Source organism: Oreochromis aureus, linkage group 23 (genome assembly GCF_013358895.1).
Source record: "Oreochromis aureus strain Israel breed Guangdong linkage group 23, ZZ_aureus, whole genome shotgun sequence".
NCBI classification, from domain to species: domain Eukaryota; kingdom Metazoa; phylum Chordata; class Actinopteri; order Cichliformes; family Cichlidae; genus Oreochromis; species Oreochromis aureus.
The window spans coordinates 16,001,637-16,024,252 of NC_052963.1; the positions used below are offsets into that span (position 1 = coordinate 16,001,637).

Sequence of the window (22,616 nt, forward strand, 5' to 3'; positions counted from 1 at the left end):
TGTTACCAGTAAAGACTATGGCAGTGATGATCACGGGATCCTTTCCATGGTAAAGAAAAAAATGCATTAAGGAGGTAGGGATGTTATCATCCAACCCAGCTCTGAAGAGAAGAGTTCATAAGAGGCAAAGCATTCATAAACTTTGATAACAGATGGACAAAAAAAAATAAAGAAGCTGCATCAGGTGACCCTGAATCTTCCTCATTCAGTGAGGAAGAAGTGTTTCTTCCTCACTCACTTTTTTCTTTTCGCTCACTACGTGTTTATACACCACTCTGCAATTAGTCATTAGTTATTATTAATCTCTGGCTCTCTTCCACAGCATGTCTTTGTCCTGTCTTCCCCCAACCCATTGCTGATGGCCGCCCCTCCCTGAGCCTGGTTCCGCCAGAGGTTCCTTCCTGCTACAAGGGAGTTTTTCCTTCCCACTGTCACCAAAGCAGTCCTCATAGGAGGTCATATGACTATTGAGGGTTTTTGTGTTTTCTTTGTATTATTGTGGGGTCTTTACCTTATAATACAAAGTGCCTTGAGACAACTGATGTTGTGATTTGCCATTAAATAAATGGAATTCAATTGAACCGAACTGTATTGAATTGAATTGGTCATGTCAGAGATATCTAGATGGACTAGATGGTAATGTCCATGGTGTCCAGTTTTCAAAATTGTGAAAACTGTACAAATACCTGTGGTTATGTAGCCGAGGCTTGCTGTGTTTAATGTTAGTAACTACTGTTAATCACCGCAATCAGATAATGATGTAGACAGATGGAGAAATCAGACACACAAGTCCTGAGCCCATTTAAGAGGCTGACGGTCACGAAGGCCAGACAGAAAGCCGATCTCTTTGTTTTCCGTGACTTAATACTGTTTGTTGTCTTTAACCCAGACATAGTGAGTGTGAGAAGGCTGAAGAGGAGGGAGAAGAAGAAATGAGAGACACCATAAAGACTCAAATTTCACCCACAGGTGTCTGTGTGTGTGTGACTGAGAGATGGATTGCCATAAGAAACGTGAGCAAAATAATGTGCATTTTTCATGCATTATGGCTTTTAAAGGCACCAGTAACAATCTTCCAACTCATTTTATCAATTATTATTGTATATATGTATTATATTTATGTATATTTAGATGCAGAAAATGAAAAGCAATGTAGCAGAACATTGTACAAAAACATACATATTATACCTACTGTATTTCTTTGGCTTTAGAAAAATTTGTTTTAATTTAAAAGCAAACAAAAAATGATTAAATTAGCACATCTGCAGCACAGACATGTTAGGCAGACAGGGCTTTTAATCTCTACTTCAGAACTACTTTTAAATATTAAAGCATGATAAAGTTCTCTATATCCATATAGCTCAAAACTGCAATAATTACCACAATGCAATAAATATATGTTGTTTTTATAAGCGCGTTCTATGTGTCAAAATAACCTATTAGAAAGAATATTTTGCAGGGTAGAAAAAAGTAAAAAGACATGTAAATTGCTTTGTTCTACAACAATATTTAGTTATGAGTGACTTAAATACAGAATCTTACAAATACATAATCTTCAAAATCACTGTTTTAAATATGACAAAATTTAAATATGTACAAATAACATTATTTGGAGCGTGTGAAGTTAAATTAGTAGAAGACCCAGAACTGTACCCAAATGTTAACGTCAGTCACGACTGGATTCAACCATGCATGAGAGAAATCTTCAAAGAGCAGCGCTGCAGTAGAGGCAAGTATTAACTGGTAAATATAACAACAGTTGGGAGTGTTTCAGTTATCATTTGACTAAACAGGGTCTGGTATGTAACCTCTACTGAAACAGCACCAGAGCTTTTTTTTCATATAAAATATAGTTTTATCATCAGTCTAATTACCTTGAAGAAAGCATTTGTTTTTTTTAAAGTAGGAATATAAGGCCCCAGGCACCGTTCAGTCGCTTCCCAAGTATTTCCCTCAGCCCCTCAAGTATCTCGTCTCTCAGGGATGCCAAAGTTTGAAGTTGGCTGAAGCTTGTTTTATTTTTTCAAAAAGCACAGCGTCTACTCTGTTATTATCTTATTCCACTTTCCATTTCACGCAAGTGTGAGCGGTGCCTCTACTGCAGGTTGGTGGCTGGCTTTCTTGCTCCAACATGTCGCAGGGATGAATGCTGGCTCAGTCTGATTGGTCCATGTTCACTGTTGTACTTTTAGCTAGTCTCTGGGTGTAATCGGTTGTTTCCAGCTGGGATCATATTCTAAACAATGTTAAGAAGACAACAGTCCCAGAGAGTCAGATGTCTCTCCACATTTTGTCTCCTTTTGACTGCTTTTCACTCTGTGGGCGGCTGCTTTGGTCTTTTTGATCAGGGAAGCGCTCTAATCCTCCTTTTGTTGATAGAGAAGCAACACTGCACACAAGTGGTACTTGCAGTCTGTTGTAAGTCATCACATGTAAATATGTAGGTCCACTTCCTGCCCTTTTGACTAGCGACATTCCCACCTTTCTGACCTTTTGTTTCCAGACAAAACAGCCCAATAAATGGGAGGGTGTGCAGTCCTGCTCCTGCTCCTGCCTTTGGTTCCTTAATTCCTCTCAGACCTCAGGTAGTTGGGGATACATTGACACACTAGGCGGCTGTAGTAAAATCCAGCCTGGCATATGCGTCTGGGGTTTCTGCAAGGCAACCTGTAACAACTAGAGACAGGAAGGGACAGATCAAGAGAAACAGAGGGGATTGAGAGGTAGTGTAAAAAATAATAGAAAAGGAAAATAAGATAAAGAAAAGAAATGAGAGCAGGAAAAGAAGACAAAGGGGGAAATGAAATGAGGACATCCAGAAAAAGATTTTTGAGATGGGTGAGGTTGAGAGTGGGAAGATAGGAACAGAGGAGAAATACAAAGGAGGCACACTGGAGATTATTTTTGTCTTGGCATGCTTACTATTGATTATTCAGATCATCATATCCCTTTTGGGCAAACCTTCATCCAAGTTTTGTTTGCATCAAAGGATTCTGTGTGTGAGGAAAAAAAGAGGGAGTATTTTTCCAGAGGGGGGGAGATTCTGAAAACTCTCCACTTCAAAATCACAGTAGGTGTACGGTCCTTTGTGAACCACCTCCTGTGACCAGATGTTAAATCAGACTTAACCTTTTAAAGCCCGAACTATGAAAAAATTACCAGAAAATTCTTTTTGCTAAATGGAGGGTCTGTCGAACCTTCTAGCAAATGTTTTAAATTAAATATTAATGTATGTATGTATAAGTTTTAATTTCTGTTATATTTACATCTGACATGTTTTTCAGATGTAAGTTATTGATTAAGATGTGCCACATACTGTGATGAAAAATGATGTAAAAGTCTCAAAAACCCATGTGTGAAACAGGATAAACTAGGCATTAAAGGTTGAGAAAAAAATAGACAAAACTGAGTAAGAAAAGAAAAACTACTATTAAAAAATGTGGAATTAGTTTGCTATTTGTGAACTATGCCTGTGAAGTCCATGCTAAATTACTACTTATCCTTTTTTGTGTCAAACATAAAAAAATGCAAATGTCAGCAAAATAAATTCCAAAACTTAAATGCAGCTTAAGGATTGGTTAATTTAACTTCTAATTTTTCTAAATGCTGCTTTCCAAATGTATATATTGCATATTTTGATCACATGTGGAGAAATCTGAATTTTCCAGATGTAGCATGAGAAAACATCGGATTATGCTAACCTAGCTAGTAGGTTTGACTTTCAGAGCGTAAAGAGTTGTTATTTGAGCTGGGTTGTTACTGGTTTGTGTTAAAAAGTATAATTTCTTTTCAGTTGTTGAAGTATCTGATCCAGTAGTAGTGCATCTGCAGTAGTTTAATAAGAAATGTCAGTTTTTGGATATTTCCTGTTCCTATTAATGCAAATGTAAGTTAACAGTTGGGATAAAGAAATGTAATATACAAAACGCATAAACTGGTTCCTTTTCTCAGCTTGCACAGTGAAAACTGAACAAGCGCTACGCAACGACAGGAAACAGAGAAACTTTGCTTTCAAAGTAGAACTAGCACGTTTTGGAAAGTGTTAACAGCACTGTTAATGTACATAAAAAGAAAATATTGAACACCATTCATACGATTCTCTCACTTTTACACAGCTAATGGGTGTAACTACTGGAGGATTGTATGAAGGATGTAATTTAGGTATTTATTCATATATTTAATGACTCAATTATAATTTTAAAAAATTCGTAAAGATCTGTTATTACTCTTTCTGAATGTTGGTAAGAACATAACTTTTTTCATGTTTTAAATAGCTGTGTTTTTAAAAAAACACAAACTCTTTCTACTCTTTCTTGAATTAATTTGCACATCTGCATTAGCAAAAGTATTATTACAATAACATTTCCCATTATACAAATTCAATAACTACAAATTAATTATGCATGAAGTTGTTATTTTTTTTTAATTTCTTGTCATTTCTAGTGACACGTGTCAGCTATAATTAATTTGAGCTTGTCTACGTTTGTTTCATTTTCACATATTAGCAAGCTAAGTTTTGCTACATTAGCTCCTTCTGCTGACTACAAGCTAAACTAGCTTAGCAGTTGTAAATAAAGACATTATAAGATAAGACTTTGTAAACATTTAGCTGGTATCAACTAATCTTGTAAAAACGAGTCTTTATTTTTTGAAAAGAACTTATTTTGTTTGTCTGTCAAAGTTTTAATCTTTTGCATTTTAGCGAACGAGTAAGAATCTTTTATTTTTGCATCTGAATTAATTTGACTTGTGTGCAAACACTTTAGAGGCTCTGTAGGAGACATTTACTGTGTACTTAACTAGGAAGAGCCAAATTTTTTAATTTAATTTTAAGTTCCTAGGCGACTCCTAAATGAGGTATTCAGGGCATGGGCCCCTGAGAGGAGGCCCTGGGGCAGAACCAGGATACACTGGGGAGATTACATCTCTTGGCTGACTTGGGAATGCCTTGGTGTCCTCCCCGGAAAAGCTGGAGGCTGAGGGAGGTCATGGGTGTCTCTGCTTATGCTGCCCCCATGTTCCGGACCCAGATAAACAGGATGGATGGATAGATATTTTATGCTTTCATATAATTTTAGATTTAAAAAAAGAGTAATAATAACTGAATAGACAAAAAGTGACTAAAAATGGAGGCTACAATTTTCCACAAAGAGTGAATTTATTTCAGCTCCCCTAAGCTCAGAAAGTGTAGAAAACTGGCATTAAAGGTCACTTGCATGTAAATCCGTGAACTTTCCCACATGGAAGGCCACTAATGTAAAAGCCCAGGTCTGCGGTTGTGTTTTCTTTGTGCCTGTCACTCCATCTGTCTCTGAGCTGCCCTCTGTCTGCTCTGATGGTTGCTCTGCTCACTGTCATCAAGTTCACCCAGTCTCCTTCTGTGTCTCTCTGCAGGCCTCTCGGGTCAGGGGAAGGTTGATCCCTTGCATGCTAACTGTGGGAACCGAGGCACGCACGCAAAACACACGCAAATATTTAGAATGCCTCAAGTCCATAAAAGGTCACATGGAAACATGTGAGCAAAAGAAAATGGAGGGAGATGCTTGCTTTTTCTTGTGTGGAATGTTTGACGTCTCCATCGAGAGTTGTTTCTCTTAATGCTCTCACTCTTTCCGTGGGTGATGGCACCCCAGTGGGTCACCAGCCATTGGAAGCACCACGTACAGGAGCAGCTCTCCCAGTATAAGCCAGTGTTTGAGGGAGCAAGTATGGAAGTGGCTGTGTACATATTGTGCTCAGATTGCAGCACACCAGTGAAAATCTACACCGTGTGCAAACTCTTTCCAAAATAAAACTCCATATCCATAATTCTAAAACACTGAGCCTGTTTACCAGTCGTTAGTGCCAAGTTGTATGTTTTCAGTGATTGTTGTAATCACTCTCCAAGAGATCACCTCCTGCTGTGGTTTGAATAAATGATTTCCATTGGCACGAACAAATTGTCATGGTTTCCATTTCCTGGTTTCCATTTGATTTCTGATCCTTGCTTGGATTTAGCTGATACTGTTCACACTTTCTTAGTGTCCCCTTTGTCCTCACTTCTTTATCTTTCTCTGTTTTGTCTGTGTGTTGGCTTCCCGATTTTCTTTCTAATGACTTTCTTTGTGTGTTTCAAGTATTTGTTTTCCCTCCTTTTATTATTGTCACCTGTGTTCAGCTGTTTTCACCTGTAACTAATCAACCCTGTGTGTGTGTGTGGTCTGTCTGATATCCTCGTGTTGGTTATGTACCGGCCATTGTTATAGTTTTGCAACTTGGAAAAAAAGTCCACAGGGTTAGGTTAGGGTTATGGGGTTAGGATTACGACTTGGTGTGCGGTGTTACGGCGTTTCCACGTTTAAAAACTATGACATAACTATATTGTGACTGGTCACTTTCAGTGTTGATCCTGGACCAGCATTAGTTTTGTTGATCCAGGAACAACTTCAGCACAACAATTACAGATTGAGTGGGCGTGTTTGTGGATGTCTGTTCAACTTCCTCATGGCACTTGACTTCCTTCCTTTTCTGGAATCCTTCTTTGTTTAAACCAGTTTACTGAACTTTGTGTATTTCTGTTTTTGGAGCAGGAATTAAAGGCTCAGATTAGTTTATTTAACCAACCTCATTGTTTTATGTTTGTGTCCTTTAAATCTCTTTCAGAGATTTGTGTTCTGGGCCACATGTGTCAGTCAGTGCGTTTACATAATATGGAGGAAGTGTTTAGTTGGGGATTTTTTTACATTGGAACTAAGAAGAGGAATTACTAATTCCAGTGAATTGTTTGGATGACACATGCATAGCAACCAGACTCGGACACTCCTTTTAGTGTGCGTAAGTACACATTATTGGTGGTGTCAGGTTTGACTGTGATTTTAAACCAAGAGGAGGGTATTTTGTGTCACATAGAGACAGTGACAGAACAGAAAGTAGTCTGCCAGTGGAGGTGAAATTCCATATTCGACATCAGTGATTAGTGGTGGATTCAGGTTTTTTAAATACAACAATCAACTATTAATGGATATAAATAAAAACCTAATTAATGTCTTTGATTAAGTGTGTCTGCGGTTAACAATTTTCTTTGATCAGATAAGGTTCTTATAAGTTTAGTTGGCAGACGCCTACAGTGTGGATACCTGAGATGAACAAACCAGACAGCCACTTTGGCTCAAAGCCAGTAGCAGGAATGGACTCCTGACTGCTTTTTACACCTACCTGCAGGTGTTTGGGTTGAACTTCTTGCCCTGCCGCATGCACGACTCATGACTCTCTCTGCACTGACACAGACAAGTATCTGGGTTCAGAGGCTGGTGTCTGGGACATTCTGCGGCACACACACAGCCGCACAGATCATCATCCCACCGCTGGCCAGCAGGGCACAACTTCCCCTCGCCCTGACCTTCGCACTGGCATTCACCTGAGAGAAAATCATCAAGAAAACCGAAGAGGGAGGGTGATTTTATGAATCAAAACGAAACTTTATCAGATATTGCGTCGCACATGCCCGACAGCACTGTCGGGCTAAATATTTGATGGTCGTGTTTCTACATGTAAGACATTTGCATGAAGCTATCTTCCCCAAACTTCCCTGTATCTGTGTATTTTTGTCTCTCGAGCTTGCTCATTTACTGTCAGAGTGATGGCTTCGTGGCGCATTTATTGTCAACTGCTCACGGTGAATCCAAATGCTTGAGTAAAACTTAATTTTCAAGAGCTGCACATTGACATTTTGCACGACGCAAAACAACATATTTAAATACAATAAATTACACCCTTGCTTACAGGTGTTGTGGTCCAGTTTCCAGCCTGGATCACAGCTGGCTTCAGTGAGTCCATTTTGACAGACACAATCGCACGTGGACTCTTCCAGAACCCGGTTGGGCCCACAGAGAGCCAGCAGGCCAGAGTCCAGCACTTCTGGAAGACATAAAAAAGTGAAAAAAATTATTTTGTTGTTGTTGTTTTTTTTTTTTTTCAGATTTATGAAATATTGTGCAGATTCATGATCCCCAGAGGATGAAACACTGTAACTGTGAGGTTGGCATTTTCCCAGGAAAAGAAACAGATTCCTTTGATGTTGTTTCAGGAAGGCCATCCAGTGTTTGGCACCACCCACTGTGGCGATCCCTTACAAATAGGGGAGCAACTGAAACTAGCTCATCTATACAACATATTGTCATGAAATACGGGTTAGGGTTAGATGTTCAAGTTCCCCAGAGGATGAAATCAAATGCCTTTGGTGGCCTCCTGATAATATTCAGGTCAACATTTTAATCTGTCCAGTACAAAAGATTCCCTTCAGCTGTACCTTGAGCCAAGATTTGACTTCATGATATATCAGCTAAACACCAGCCTGTTAGCATGATAGCATTTAGTATGCAGCCTCCCAAAGTTTAGTGTTTTCATGGCTGTCAGTTTGGCAGGCAGCTACAGGAACTGTGGTTAAGTTGCAGTGAGACTGGCATTTTCTTTTCTTAGTTCACATACCTGTGGTAAATCCAAAGAAGAGAATACTTTTTGGTTTACACTTATACTAATGTTGCCTGTGGAAACATTAGTTCAAAGACGGACCTCTCAGTATAGATCAGATGAACATTTATGAAAACGACAAACAATAATATCTGTCAGGAGAGGTTACTTTATTATAAAAAAAGAGTGATAGGAACTGTAGTTCACTACATGATTGTACAAGTAAAACGGCACAAAAACATTCCTGCTACAAATGAATAGGCAGTACCTCAGGGAAAGATTTGCCACCCAAACGCCATCATCATCATGTGGGTGTTGTTACTGAGTTTTTTTTATCACATCCCAAAACGTGCTCAGTGGAAGTTTTTTGCATTATTGTTGCATTCCAGTTCAGAGTTGTGACCCAGTTAAAAGGACATGTCTGAGTTTTAAAAACAACACGATTTCTAACACGTTGGAGTGTTGGAGTGTCCATGCTGCAGAAAGGGTGGGTCAGACAAATACCAAACTCTGCAGTGAGTTCTTGACCCATGAATTAATCTCTGTTTTTCATGTCATGAAAATGATGCTCAACTTTAGTAAGTTGCTTTGACATTCTCATTTAAAGGCTTTATTTGGAACATAAGTCAGTGTGGTTCACTGGATTTACCACTTTGGTTTCATTTGCCAAAAAGTTTACTCTCTGAATCTTTTTCCACCATTGTAGTTCTGGTACCAATGCAGATCCCTTTCTGTGTTTGTGCCTTTTGAGTACCATGGCTCAAGAGGCTTGAGAACCAATTATTATGCTGCGTCGTTAGGAGAAGTTGGGGTAGTGGTCTCCTTGGCTCTGGTGCTAGTCTTGTTTCAGTGCAAATGGGGGGAACTAGTTCTAGATTGGCCATCTGCGCCACATCAGTGGAAAAACTGTAATTGTCGGTTTTGTCTATAGTGGGTGTCAACCACATGCTTGAGAACCACTGATGGACTAGACTGAATATGCATCAGCATGAGTAGAAATTGACTAATTTGACCAACATGACTCATGCATGCTTACCTGCCTCTCTCTCAGGGTAGTTTATTGTGTCTGCAGAGACGCACACACAGTTTGCTGGATCCCATATTGAGCCCGAGGCACAGGCACGTTCAGGAGGAGAGCACCTATCAACACACAGACACGCACTCACGCTATATTATAAATGCATGGATACACAAAAGAGTGAGTCATGAATGGCTGTAAAGGCACCCACGCGTCACTCTTCACCTATCACTCCAACTCACAGGTGATCTGTTGCTGCTCGTCTGATGATGGAGCGGAGCGGCCGCTTGGGGAGGCAATCGCATGAAGTGTGGTTGATGAAGTTTGCCATGACAACAGTGCGTACCATCCTGGACTGGGACACTTTCATCAGCTAGGAGCGGGAAGAGGAAAGTTAGACGTGCATGTGCGCATAAAATTCTGAATTGTGGAAGGAATTAGTGTTTCTTCTTTTCTTTCCTTTTCTTCTGCTGCAGTACTGCTGATGTTTAGATGTTGATGTAATTGTTGTAAGATTGTGCAACTGTGCGTGACTCTACTGTGTATATTGTCTTAACATCATGTCCATTTGCAGCCAAAGGCTGTCCCACTGGAGTAGGGTGTGTTGTGATACAGACAAGCTGGTTACATAAATGGGCAGATTGGTTTCTGTCCTCTTTCCTGAGGCAGTTTGTGGTGCAAGAGCATAAAATCTGGAGCAGAGTGTTAAATAATTCAAGTGCTGAAGAGTGTACAAGATGTTAGATACAAGGAGGTGAAAAAGAGACTCCGGGCGCATGGCTTACCGTCTTGTTCACAAGCGTGTAACTTGTATTTGTGCAGTAAAAAGCTTCGTTGTTGCAGCATCCACCGCAACGATGCAGCGCCACACAATGAGGGAGGTAGAATTGACTGGTGGATTCTGGGTATTCTTTAGCGACTTCAATGCACACCTCTCTGGGCTGGCACGAGGTTCGTTGGATCTCCTCCAGGATGACTGAAAATACAGCCAACAATGCATGACAACAGGAACTGCACCCCTCTGTGAAGGCCACACCAGACATCTTTGAACCACACCTTCAGTTTAATTTTAAAATTACTTGAGCACAATCTGAGATGAACAATGACACATGACATATTACATCATGGCATTATTTATTTATTCAGCAAAAACTAAGCAAAATGAAGAATGAGTCTGAGAAAACCGAAAGATGTCTCACAATTCAGTAGCTTATAGAACCACCTTTAGCAGCATTCACTTCAAGTAATGGTATTCTGTATGGCTTTATTGGTCGGTTACATCATTATGGAGGAATTTGGGCCCACGCTTCTTTATAGTGTTACTTCATTTCATTGAGGTTTGCGGGAATTCAGCTCTCTTAAGTTCCCAGCACAGCATTTCAGTGGAGCTGAGGTCTGGACTTTAACAGGGTCGTTACGACACCTTGATTCTTTTCTTTCTCTGTCATTCTGTTGTTGACTTGCTGCTGTGCTTGGGGATCACTGCCCCTTACATCATCTGGTTTGGGCCAAGCTTTAGGTGTGGGACAGTGGCTTCACATTTGACTTTAGGACACTTTACAGAGGAGTTGACGGTTGACTCAGTGACTGCAGGGTGTGAGGTCTTTTGGCTGCAAAACAAGCCTAAACCATCACACCTCCACCGCCGTGCTTGACAGTCAGTATGAGGTGTTTGTGCTGATATGCTGGGTTTTCTGTCTATCACTTTGGTCTTGTCCGTCCAAAGCACAGAAGTCTTCTGATTTGTTCAGATGCAACTATGCAAACCTAAGTCATGCTGCCATGTTTTTGGCAGCATGACTTGGGTTAAGAGGCCTTCTCCTTAAAACGGTTTCAGACACATCATACATAATTGTACTGCCGTGATCTTTAATATTGAACATGCTAACTGAGACCTGTAGAGTCTGAGATGTGTTTTTTTTTCACTCTGAGCATTGCACAGTCTGACCTTGGGGCATCAGTGCTGTCTTGAATGTTTTCCACTGGTGAGTAATCTTTCTCACTGTAGAATGATGGATTTCAAATTGTTTGGAAATGGCTTTGCATCCCTTTCCGGACTGATGGGTAGCAACAATTGCCTCTCTAAAGATCATTTCTGATGTCTTTCTTCCCTGGCATTGCGTGAACACACACCTGAATGCTGCAGATAAGCAAACTGCCAAAACTTCAGCTTTTCTTTAGAGGTGCTCACACTTGCTGATGATCAGTTAATCATGTGACCTTGATTAGCAGTGCCTGGCTTCTACTTACCCTTTTAATTCTTATGGAAGCGGTAAGGGTGTATTCAGGGTTTCACATACTGCCTCTGCATGTTGTTGGTTTTTTTTTTGAGATAGTGAAATATTTCATGTGTTGTTGTTCACATATTTTTCCACATGAGTGTATAAACACCCACCTGAGGATTCAAAAACCACATTTGGGATAATTCCCGCCACAATTTGTTTCTGCAGAACATTTTTGACACACAGCCGCTCAGTGAACAGAACAGTAATTTCCATTGTATGCTGGTAATTATAGGTAGATTCTGTTTGTTTACCCCTTTCTTCATTTTTCTGTTTATTAGAGGTTTTAGGGAGAGGAAATCCTCATTCTCTGCAATACCAGCTACTTTTTCTGTCTCCAGTACAATGAAATCCATCTGTCAGTCCTTAAAAAACACCATTGTGTGGTTATATCACTGCTACACTTTTTCACTTTGCCAGTCTGTTCAAGTATTTCAGACTGCTGTGATTGAAAGGCTGACATTAGCAGCAATAACACTGTCTTGACTTCCACAAATCTAATGATTCTGCTGGAATGTAAGAAGAAATAATAATAAACAGACTACCTCTGTGCAAGCACGTCAGTGTTTACCTTGCAAATTGTCATCATCTTTGTAAAGAGCCTCCTCCCTCATCGGAACCCACATGTCCTGAATGTTAGCATTGAGTAAAGGGCTCATTGAAGATGTGGATAAAGACGATGAAGAGGGGGATGAAGAGCTGTGCCATGACCTCTTCCTCAGGCACTGCTGAATCACACTGTATTCAGGGTATAGGAACTGTAGAAGGTCATCCACACTTTTTATTGTCTCCAAACTGAGCTGGTCATTTGACTACAACAGAGCATGGAAAAAAAAAGAAGAATAGAGATATTATACTTTTTACACATGTAGACAGCACGAATAGTAAAAAGAGTTATGGAGACAGAAAATGAAACTAAAAGATGATAAACAAATGTCACAAATCTTACAGCTAAGAGGGTGTTTTGGTTGTGTAATAAAATAGAAATAATTTAAAAACACTCTCTTTATAGTTTGGCTTCAGAACGATTTAGTCGTGTATTTTTGGTGAAAAATTGTTTGATACAGCGTCGAGTTTGCAGGTTTGTTCTGGGTAAACAGTGAATACCTCAGCTGCCAATGTGTTGTAACATGTTGTTTTTGGCTACTGTTCGTTAAGAGCATGCATGTCCTCTCTTCACCTGCACACACTGTTATTTTTTAATGACAAAAGAAATCCAAAGCAGGAAAACTTAATTTGAGAATACACATAGGGTATACATAAGCCTACAAATAAATACACAGTATATATAACACTATGTAAAAGCCTTGAGTCACCTTCATTTTTTTGTATTTTGCTAGGAAATTGGGAAATAGGTGCAGCGATTTATCGAAATAAAAACAGAGTTTGTGCAATTCTAACAAGCTTGAAAGTCAATATTTGGTATGACCACCTTTATTCTTCAACACAGCCTGAACTTAAGAGAGTTCAGAGTGTGTTGAATAATAAAGGCAAACTCTTCTAATTTCTTTAAGTCGTGTTCAGGAATAGTTCTCCAGGCTTCTTGAAAGACATTCAAAGCTCTTCTTTGGATGTTTCTGCCTCTTGTTCTCTTCTCTTGTCAACATGATGACACACTGCTTCAACAGTGTTGAGGTCCGGGCTCTGGGGAGGCCAATCCATGACTGGTAGTGCTCTACTGTGTGTTTTTTCTATCCAGGTATGGTTTTACTGCACTGGGGGTGAGTTTTTCATTGTCATGCTGCAAAATGAAGGTATTGCATGGTGGATCTAAATCTGATGGCACTTTTCTGCATACAAAATTCCATCAATTTTGCTAAGATCCCCAAAACCAGTGGTTGAAATGCAGCCCAAAACCATGACCGTGTTTTACAGATGAAAACTGACCGTTGTACCTCTCTCCTGACCTCCAACATATCAGTTGTGATTTGAATGAAACCTTTAACATTTGGATTCATCACTCCACCACATGTGTTGCCCCCTGTTTTCACCCCAGTTCTTGTATAATGTGGCATACCTCAGCCTTTCCTCCCTGTTTCTCCACCATAAGCCTTCTTGACAGCCACCCTTCCACTGAGATTATTTCTGATGAAGCTTCAGTGAACAGAAGATGGATCAACTGAAGGTCCAGATGCATCTCTCAGGTCCTGTGTCAGGTCTTTGCTTGATTTCCTTCATATTTCTTAAGGACATGACTTTGAGATATGGTTCATCTGCTGATAGGTTTTAGATAGGCACTTCTTTTTTCCTCCACTTGTATAGTTTCCTCAAGTTGTTTCAAGGACACTGCACATCATGCAGTGCCACGTTTTTAGCTTTTTGGAAATCATCACAGATGCTAAAGAGCTATTTTATGCCTGTCAAACTGTGTCATCTTTGGCATTTTTCATAGATTTGGCTACAAAAATGGGAACAAGTTTGGTTTTTTTGTGACAGCTGCTGGTAATAAAGTGCCTAAAGATACAATTTAAAATTGGTTCTTTGCTAAGTTGTCTTTTATGTGCAGACAAAACACTAGTTAATCCCTTGAGTTAGGAGCCTTTTTTATGCTGGAATGATTCATAGGTCAGTCTCAACTGGCTTAACAAACAAAAAACATTAATCTGAAAATTAGCAGGTACACAGACAATAAACCAGTCAATGTCCAAAGAAAACCTTTGAAAGAACTTCAGAAAGCCTGGAAAACTATAGCTCAACGGCACTTTGAAAAAACTACAAGAAAGTCTGGCTGCTTGGAAGGAAAATATAAAGAAATGAGGGGTGACTCAATGGTTTTGCGTAGTATTGTATGAATCATCCAGAGTTACTCTACTATAGTCTAAAAACAAAAGACAGAGCTGGAAATGAGCATAACAGGTCAGCTTCCATTGAAACAATGAGATCACAGCCTCGCTTTTGGAGTTTACTCTAGGACAACACTGGGCCTCCTTAAATAGACAAACATAATGGAGATTATTCAATGTGGTGGATGAGATCCATACAATAAATCAGTTTAAAACAGATATCACTCTATAAACCATTCCAGCTGTGAGTCATTCCCTTAATGATTTTCCCGCCATCATGATAAACGACTCTCTTCTGTTTTAATAGAGTAGATGAAAGATGAGAGATTAACTGGCTAATAGACACTGCTGTATTATCTGACTAAATGTCAGCAGGGAGTTGGTCTTTGAGTGTCACATTTGAAGTCTTCCTGGGAACATGGGTGGGTTGTTTAATTTCCCAGGCTGAGAGAGAGCAGACTGGCACAGCTGGCACTGCCTAAACAGAAACTGGATCTCTGCAGTGTTATCACTATTTCCATTTATCTCTTTCTATCTGCCTCCCCCTCCTTTTTCATTTCCCTCCATCCGTCTTACCGAATATCAGCATACTTTACTGTCATTATTGACCTCCCCTTCATAGCAGTTTTTTTGTCCACCTGTTACTATAAATATGGAATTCTGTATTCAGTGTAAAAAAAAAAAAACTGCATAAAAATCTGTATACACGAAGCTCCAGCTTGATGATCCATGACAACTTCATGGTGGCACTACTGGAAATAAGAAATGCTGTTTTTAGACCATATCTGCTTTTGAGATACGTAAGTTAAATGAACCAACACTGGTCTTGTTTCCACCTCAGTGAAACCAGAACCTTTAATCCCAGGAACTTTTTTAAGGAACCAAAATGTTCTTCTGTTTTTCTGTGTTTCTCCCCAGTCTCTAAAGCCCTGTAGACAGCTGTTTTTACACATGAGACTCCTTTGCACTCTGTCATCCCCTGAGCTGTGCCACACATGTAACTTTTGTTTTGGATGGAAATAGCTGTCAGGTGATGTAAATCTATCTGACAGCCATTTTGCACATTTATAAACTATAAAATAGAGCTGAGTGCATTTCTTAAAATATAGTTGATCAACTTCAGCAGAACAGAAAAGAACATAGTTGCCCTTTTTTTACGGAATTAATTCAAGGATCTTTTGATTTCCTACCAATCTTCTGCCCAACCTAGGTTGCTTTTAAAAACCAGTAGAAAGAAAAGTTTGTGGTATATTTACTGTAGAATTGTTTAGCGCTGTGTTTCTCATTACAGAGCAGATGACAGACTCTTCTCTCTCTTTCTTATGATGTATTCTCTCATTTTGCTCTTTTTCTCCTCCTCTTCCTCCTCTCTTGCATTGTTAGTTGATCACATGACATGAGGTAATCGCTAAGGGACTGTGAAGTCATAATGGACTGATCTTGCGTCCATTGCTTTGGGGTGTGTCTAACATCAGACATTGCTTGCATATAGACACACACATATGCACACACCCATGCATTTCTCACTCTTATTATTATTGCTGTTGTTGTAGTAGCAGTAGTAGTAGTATTACAACCACATTAAGTCTGAAGTTATTGTGACTTAAACACAGTTAAAAAAAGATACTGATTCTATTTAAAGTGTTAGTGCTTCCTCATACACGTATGAAAATAGTGCTCAGAAGAAAAACAAGTCCTCTATCTTAAGCGTGAAAATCACTATGACTCATTGTTCTCATAGATGTTTTTGATAAGTCTGAAGTTTTTCACTTATGCACCGAGCAGCTTCCACTAAACGAGGTCTACTTTCCTAGAGCAGGAAACCAAACACCGAACCATTTCCTGGCTGGCTCGTAAACAGCCTTTGTTGTCAGGTAAACGTTCAAAACCATGCTGACTTTTGTTTTTTTCTTTCTTTAGTCATAACTTAATAACATCACAGAAACAAGCAGTTGCTTTACAAAACAAAACAAAAAAGTTGTGTAAAACAAATTTATTATATAAAGAAATGCATATCTTCTAATTTTGTGTAATGAAAAGCAATTGATAACCTCTATATTTAGAAATCTACCCCATGATGTCTGTGATCATACTATTTGTATGATTTATCAATAAGTTGCTTTCTAGAGTCTGCAAGGATTCTTCTTATAACTGGTTCTTAAAATTTCTTATAATTTGTGTTTCAGGCTTTTGAAGGATTCAGGTGTCCCACAGGGATCAATACTTGGCCCCCAGCTGTTAACGTGATACATTAATAAGTTATAGTACAATATAACTTATTAATTTAATATAATATAACAATATAAATTATCTGATAATATCACACAATATAAACATTTTACAAAGGAACATCAAATGTTCACTTCTATGCGGATGATACCATCTTGTGTGCAGCCAGCTCTATGGCGAAGAATCTTCCTGTTTTAAATTTTCACTGAAAGAAAAACTGTTTGCACTTGACTACTGTTAGTTTTGGAGTATGAATTTGCATTTAAGCACCTAAGAAGATGGTGTTTTCTTTAATCTTAAGTGCATTACACTTTTTTTGTTTTGTTTTTTTGTTTACATAGTAAACAAAAACGATGCCACTTTCTTTAGGTTCTGATAAATCTACCAAATTTGATTCACAGTATACAATCTGATGGAAAACTAAATATATCCCATGATTCAGTAGCTTGTAGAAGAAACTTTGCCAGCAGTAACTGGAAGCAAATGTTTTCTCTATAACTATGAATCACTTGCATTTTTGTGGAGGAATTCTCTTTATAGTGGTCCATGTATTGAGGTTTGTGGACATTTGTTTTTGCGCTACTTGCTTCATCTCCCACAAAATTTATTTAGGTTGAGGCCTGGACTTTAACTGGACCAAAGCAGGATGTTGTTGTTTTTATTTTATTTTATTTTTTTTAGCTATTTTATTATAGAGTTACTGCTCTCTTTGGGCTGATGGTCCTCTTACATGATCCAGTTTGTTTGACCACTAAAAACAAGCTTTAGCTGTTGGACAGATGCTCACTTTTAACTGCAGAATACTTTGGTATACAGAGGAATACATGGTTGACTAAATGACTGGAAGGTACCCAGGTCCTGTGGCTGCAAAACAAGCACAAATCATAACTCTTCCGCCACCATGCTCATGTTGAATTTCCTGGGAAGTCCCAGGATTGTGACATAGTGACAAACATAACATAATTATTATTAATTGGATGACTGTGGTTTAAGAGGTAGAGTGGGTTTTCATCTCAGAAGATCAGTGGTTTGATCTCCGGTGGTTCAGGTGTGCATCCTTGAGTGTCAAAGTATCTTTGGGCAAGATATTGAAACCCAAGTGGCCCCACTACATCCTTTTTAGTGTGAATGTTGGGTTTAAAGCATTTATGCACTTTATTTTTCATTTGACTGTATGTATTTTATGCCATTGAAGTATGCCAGTGTACCACAGAATGAACACTGGATCCATGTGTTTTTTCCCCTAAAACATAATTGTATTTATTTTCCAGTTGAACATTTTAATGTCCATTGTTATGCTTATGATGCCATTATTGAAAGCTTATTCCAAACTTCATTTAGACAAAATGTTTGGTTTTCACTGCATTACTTATCTGTAATGTTCCTACTCTCCACCATAACAAAATTCAAGCTAAAGCAAGGCATCACTGAGCACCTTGCATTTTGTTAAATAGCTTATAGTGTGCAAACACATCATGTCGGAGCAAAACAATTGCTGGAAGACTTAATATTCACAATTTGATGAAATATATAAGACAGCTATAACAATAGCCAGTTGAAGTTCTGCAAAAGTTACATGTCCCAAAAAATCACTGTCATTTGGAAGGCATCAGGTTAGCTGTGTTGTTATTTATAAGGACATGCTATCAAGCTTAGTTAAGTTTAAAATGAACAACTGGAAGTTGTTAGGTTTAAACACCCCATGTGGATTTTATTGATTTTATGAGGACTGCATTGTGTAAACCATTGTGATTGTTGGAAATGTTCCTTGTGTAAAAAGATTACATCTGTGAGATTGCCTAAGTAAATACAGCTTAAATAACGCAATCCTTACAAAATGTATTCTCACATATAGAGTTTCAGTGCTGACGGTGGAGGGGACAATCTCAACAGTTGGGCAATCTGCTGTCTCTGTCTACGTATCAAGCACATAGGCTAATGGTTCTTTAATGCTATTTCTATACCATCTGTGTGCCATCCATGGAAGCATCTACAATTCTTCATTCATTCAGCTTTTTCTCAAAAATTTTCTTCTGTATGGAATCGATTGTAAGCAAAACTAACATGATTATCATGTTGTGAAGTGTGAAGTGTAAATTCTTACCTGTGTGCCCATGTCTCCAGATTGGTAATAGTCTGTATAGTCTTGTCCTGAGCACAAATTGCTGATATTAAGCATCCATAGGAGCACAGCTGGTATCCACATAGTGAGGATATAGAGAGAAGGGGGGGAAGGAGAGGAGATGTCAGGACAGAGGAAGAGGAAGTTGGCGGATTTAAAGCTTGATGTAAAGAGAAATCCAGGAAGGAGGAGAGGAAGGTGGAGGATAAGGAAAGAGGTTTCGCAGATTTTATGGGTATCTCTCAGCTCCTCTCTTCATTCTATCCTGGAACGAAGTTGCTCTTCTGGCACAGGTTGGTTAAATTTGGGAAATCAGCTGAATAAATCATGATGAGGAAATCTACTCCTCTTCCTCGTGTCAAACCACAGCTCGTTCTCGCGCGCTCTCTCTCTCTAGCCTCTCCTGTCGTCTCGCTGCTGTTCCATTCTTGCCGTTGGCCGTGATGTCAGGTGTCTGTTAGTCGCTGTTTGTCTCAGTTTTGTCTTCACTTTGTCTCCTCTTTATATCTTTCTTGGCCTTGGCCTGGACCTACTCCTCGGTCTCTGGCCCTTTTTTGTTTGCTGACTCTCGCATTTATCTCCCTTTTCCTCTCTCCAGCCTTGGTCGTCCTTGTCAGTCTCCTTTCCTCGCCCTTCACACTTGTGCACCTCCTCGCCTTTTTTATCTGTATTTTTTTCCTCGTCTTTGCACAACAGCTGTGCTCTTCCCTCCCTCCTCTCTCTCTCTCTCTCTCTCCCTCAGATTATTTCTGACTCTTTATCTGTCTCCTCTTTCTTCCCCAGAAAGCTTCAGGGCAAAGCTCTGTCTGTCTGTCTCTCTGGATTTCCCCCCCCTGCTTTCTGAATCAGTCCCAACTTTTCTGTCAGGGTGTGTGATCCTTAGAAAAGCATCAAAGGGAGTTGAAACAATAGAAAGTGGCTTATTTAAAATCCTGCCCTGAAAAAAAAGAGAAGGAAAAAAAAGAAAGGAAAGACTCAGTCGTTTTAAGTTCTAGTCCAAACAGAGTGAACGTGCGTCCTGTTCACAGACGTCCTGCTGGAGTGAATGAGACAAACAAGAATGGCTTGTATTTAATGGGCGGGGTAAAGGATTTGAGAGACATGGTTCGTACAGCTGATTATACTGACCCCCCCCACCCAGCCCAGAAATTGCAGGCTATGCAGCGCCTGGGCACTGGCACATTTTCCCTCAGCACATGCCATCATCTTCTTTATTTTAAGATTTAAATTCCTTGGACAGGCTGTTTTTCCTCCGCTCCTGTGGGTTCCATAATTTGATTCTCTCAGACACATAACACGCTGAACTGTCACTTTTTAAAATCAGATTATCCTCCCACATTCCCCATCACTCTTCTGTTTCTCACACAGTTGTTATCGTGACATCTTTTGTCATTCTGTCTCTGTAATTCCTGGTAACGGGAGCAGCTGCTGGTGGGGAAGAAAAAAATGCGCACGCTCGCTCACCTGGGAGTGATGAATGTGAGTTTCCTAACTGCAGCTCTAAGTGCCTTTTTATGAGCTCTTAATACCTGCCTCTCTCTCTCTGGTTTATCTCAGCTGCCCCCAGTTCCTGTCGATTTCTCTTCACCCCCATGAGCACTATTTCTTTGTCAGGACTAGTCTGTGTGTGTGAGAGGCAGATATGAAGCTCTCACACCTGCAGCTCACAGCCTTTTCTGACATTTTTTACCCCTCTCAGGTTCCATCTTTGCCTTTTCTTCACTCTGGCTTTCCCTTTTTTTTCCTGACCTCTGGTTTTGTCCCTTACAGGTCCTAAAAAAAGACAAACTTTACATACCTCCTTAACTATACTGCCCCGAGGCTGTGGGCATGTGTGTCACGGAGCAGCAGCAGAAGGAGGAGGAGGAGGAGGAGAAGAAGGAGAGAGGAACAGCAGAAGGAGCTTTTATCTTTTTCTATATTCTGAAATCTTTTTTTTTCCACTTTCCCCCTTTACCGACAACTATAAAGTAAATTACGGGGATGTCAGACAGACAGACGGTATATAGAAGTGAAGAAAAGCCAGGAGGAGGAGGCAAAGAGAGGTGTGTCTGGGAAACGCTCGAATGAGAAAACATCCGATTTTTGGGCCAGTCACTGCCAGCCTTTTGAAGGATTAGATGCGCACGCATGCATGCACGCACGCACACGCTGGCAAGTGCCTGCATGCAGTTTGCTTTATGTGTCGGAATCTGCTCAACCAAACTCCACATTCCAGTCATTGCTTTCCCCTCTTCATCATGTGAGCACAGAATTACCAAATAGAGATCAATATGTGAAGAAAGGCTCTATCAGCATGAATCTGTGGCACCACTCGAGAAATCTTTTATAAAGAGAGCAATAACCTGCTCTATAAAATTCACCGAGATGCTTACAATGGTGTCGTCTGTTTTCTTTGGGCCGTGAAGGGAATTTGACCTCACTGAATCATTGTTAATTGATCAGAAGGTCTCCGGTGGCTGACAACAAAACCAAAGATCCCATAAACCTACGCAAAAGTGACGTCAGACATGAATGACATGACATTTGAAGGAAAAATTAATTTGTATAATTTGGTGGTGGGGTGGGATTGGTTGGTCTTCATTATGCAATGTGCATGGTGTTCTTTGAGAAATATCAGGTGACACAAGCTACTAACCGGTTTAAAACAGTTAGACGGGTGTGTGCCGTGGTTGAAGCATAAACAAGGCTACACAGTAAGGCTAACGGTAATTTAACAGGCTTTATTCACCGAGCTGTCAAAATGACACCTCAAGCAAATCTTGTTATGAATGCAGCCCAGATTGTGGACATATTTGGCCCAATCTGGGCTACTTTTGGTGCCTTCGCCTCATCAGAGAGAAATATGGCTGTAGCCAGACACACTTTGAGTCTTGAGTCAATTCCCCTAAGTAAAGGCCAAATGTAGCCCAAAGAAATCTGCAGATTTTTTCAGTACTTCACAAGATTCCCATTTTAAAACCCGATCCATAAAAGGTTAGACCATCAAGAAAAAATGTTTCCAGCTCAGACATGTTAAAAATGAATGCAAGAAATTAAATGGCAAAAAGTTATAAACCACAGGGGATTTTTTTTTTTTTATTAGAGGTCTAAAAGACATCTGAAGCCTCAAAGCCATCGTAACTAACATCCTGTTACATTTGGTTTGAAAGAGAGTTAAGCAAATGTCTCGTTGACACTTGGACATTGTTTCAAAAGTCCACATGTTGTAGTGTATGGCACATTTTAAAAATTATATATATATTATTTTGCCATTTATAAACACTCACTGGACACTTTTTCTAGTTACCATGTGACTCTCTAATCAGCCAATCACATGGAAACAATTTTACACATGTAGACATGGTAAAGAGGACCTACTGAAGTTCAAACTGAACATCATAATGGAGAAGAAAAGAAAAGTGATTTATGTGACTTTGAAGGTGGCATGGTTGTTGGTGCCAGACAGGCTGGTCTGAATACTTCAGAAACTGCTGATTTACTGGGGTTTTCCAACACATTTACCTTTAGGGTTTACAAAGAATGTTTCGAAAAAGAGAAAATATCCAGGGAGCAGCAGTTCCCTGACCTCTGTCATCCCTTGTTGATGCCAGAGGTCAGAGGAGAAAGGCCAGCATGTCTCAGACTGAGGAAGGCAACAGTAACTCAAATAACCACTTGTTACAAGAAAAGTATGCAGAAGAGCATCTTAGTTTGCAAAAGAGCGCCCAGTATGGTCTTCTGCCACTCCTGTC

The 22,616-nt window shown here is 39.7% G+C and overlaps 1 protein-coding gene across 2 annotated transcripts; it reads right to left on the reverse strand.

Annotated features, from left to right (window-relative positions):
* Positions 1–1,491: 1,491 nt before the first annotated feature.
* On the reverse strand, positions 1,492–20,698 carry LOC116318492 (vascular endothelial growth factor C-like). Of its 2 annotated transcripts, none has more exons than XR_005610436.1 (9): positions 20,681–20,698; positions 18,865–19,918; positions 12,320–12,560; positions 10,252–10,442; positions 9,709–9,839; positions 9,489–9,588; positions 7,762–7,896; positions 7,195–7,396; positions 1,492–2,676 (listed from the first exon to the last, which is right to left on the reverse strand). XR_005610436.1 is itself a non-coding variant. In XM_031737505.2 (9 exons), the coding sequence occupies exons 2-9, from the start codon at positions 18,964–18,966 to the stop codon at positions 2,565–2,567; spliced, it is 1,218 nt and encodes a 405-aa protein (XP_031593365.1). In that variant the 5' UTR covers positions 18,967–19,918; positions 20,681–20,697; the 3' UTR covers positions 1,492–2,564. The 2 variants fall into 2 exon arrangements, 1 of the variants encoding a protein (XP_031593365.1); XM_031737505.2 differs by having other exon boundaries at positions 9,485–9,588; positions 20,681–20,697.
* Between the last annotated feature and the right edge of the window lie 1,918 nt (positions 20,699–22,616).

Excerpts from the sequence above, each read along its gene's own strand:
- LOC116318492 (XM_031737505.2), bottom strand. The coding sequence starts at position 18,966 with ATGTGGATACCAGCTGTGCTCCTATGGATGCTTAATATCAGCAATTTG. Across the intron at positions 9,589-9,708 it reads CGAGCAGCAACAGATCACCT|GTGCTCTCCTCCTGAACGTG; the intron begins GTGAGTTGGAGT and ends GTGTGTTGATAG. Across the intron at positions 2,677-7,194 it reads TTCAACCCAAACACCTGCAG|TTGTTACAGGTTGCCTTGCA; the intron begins GTAGGTGTAAAA and ends TCCTGTCTCTAG.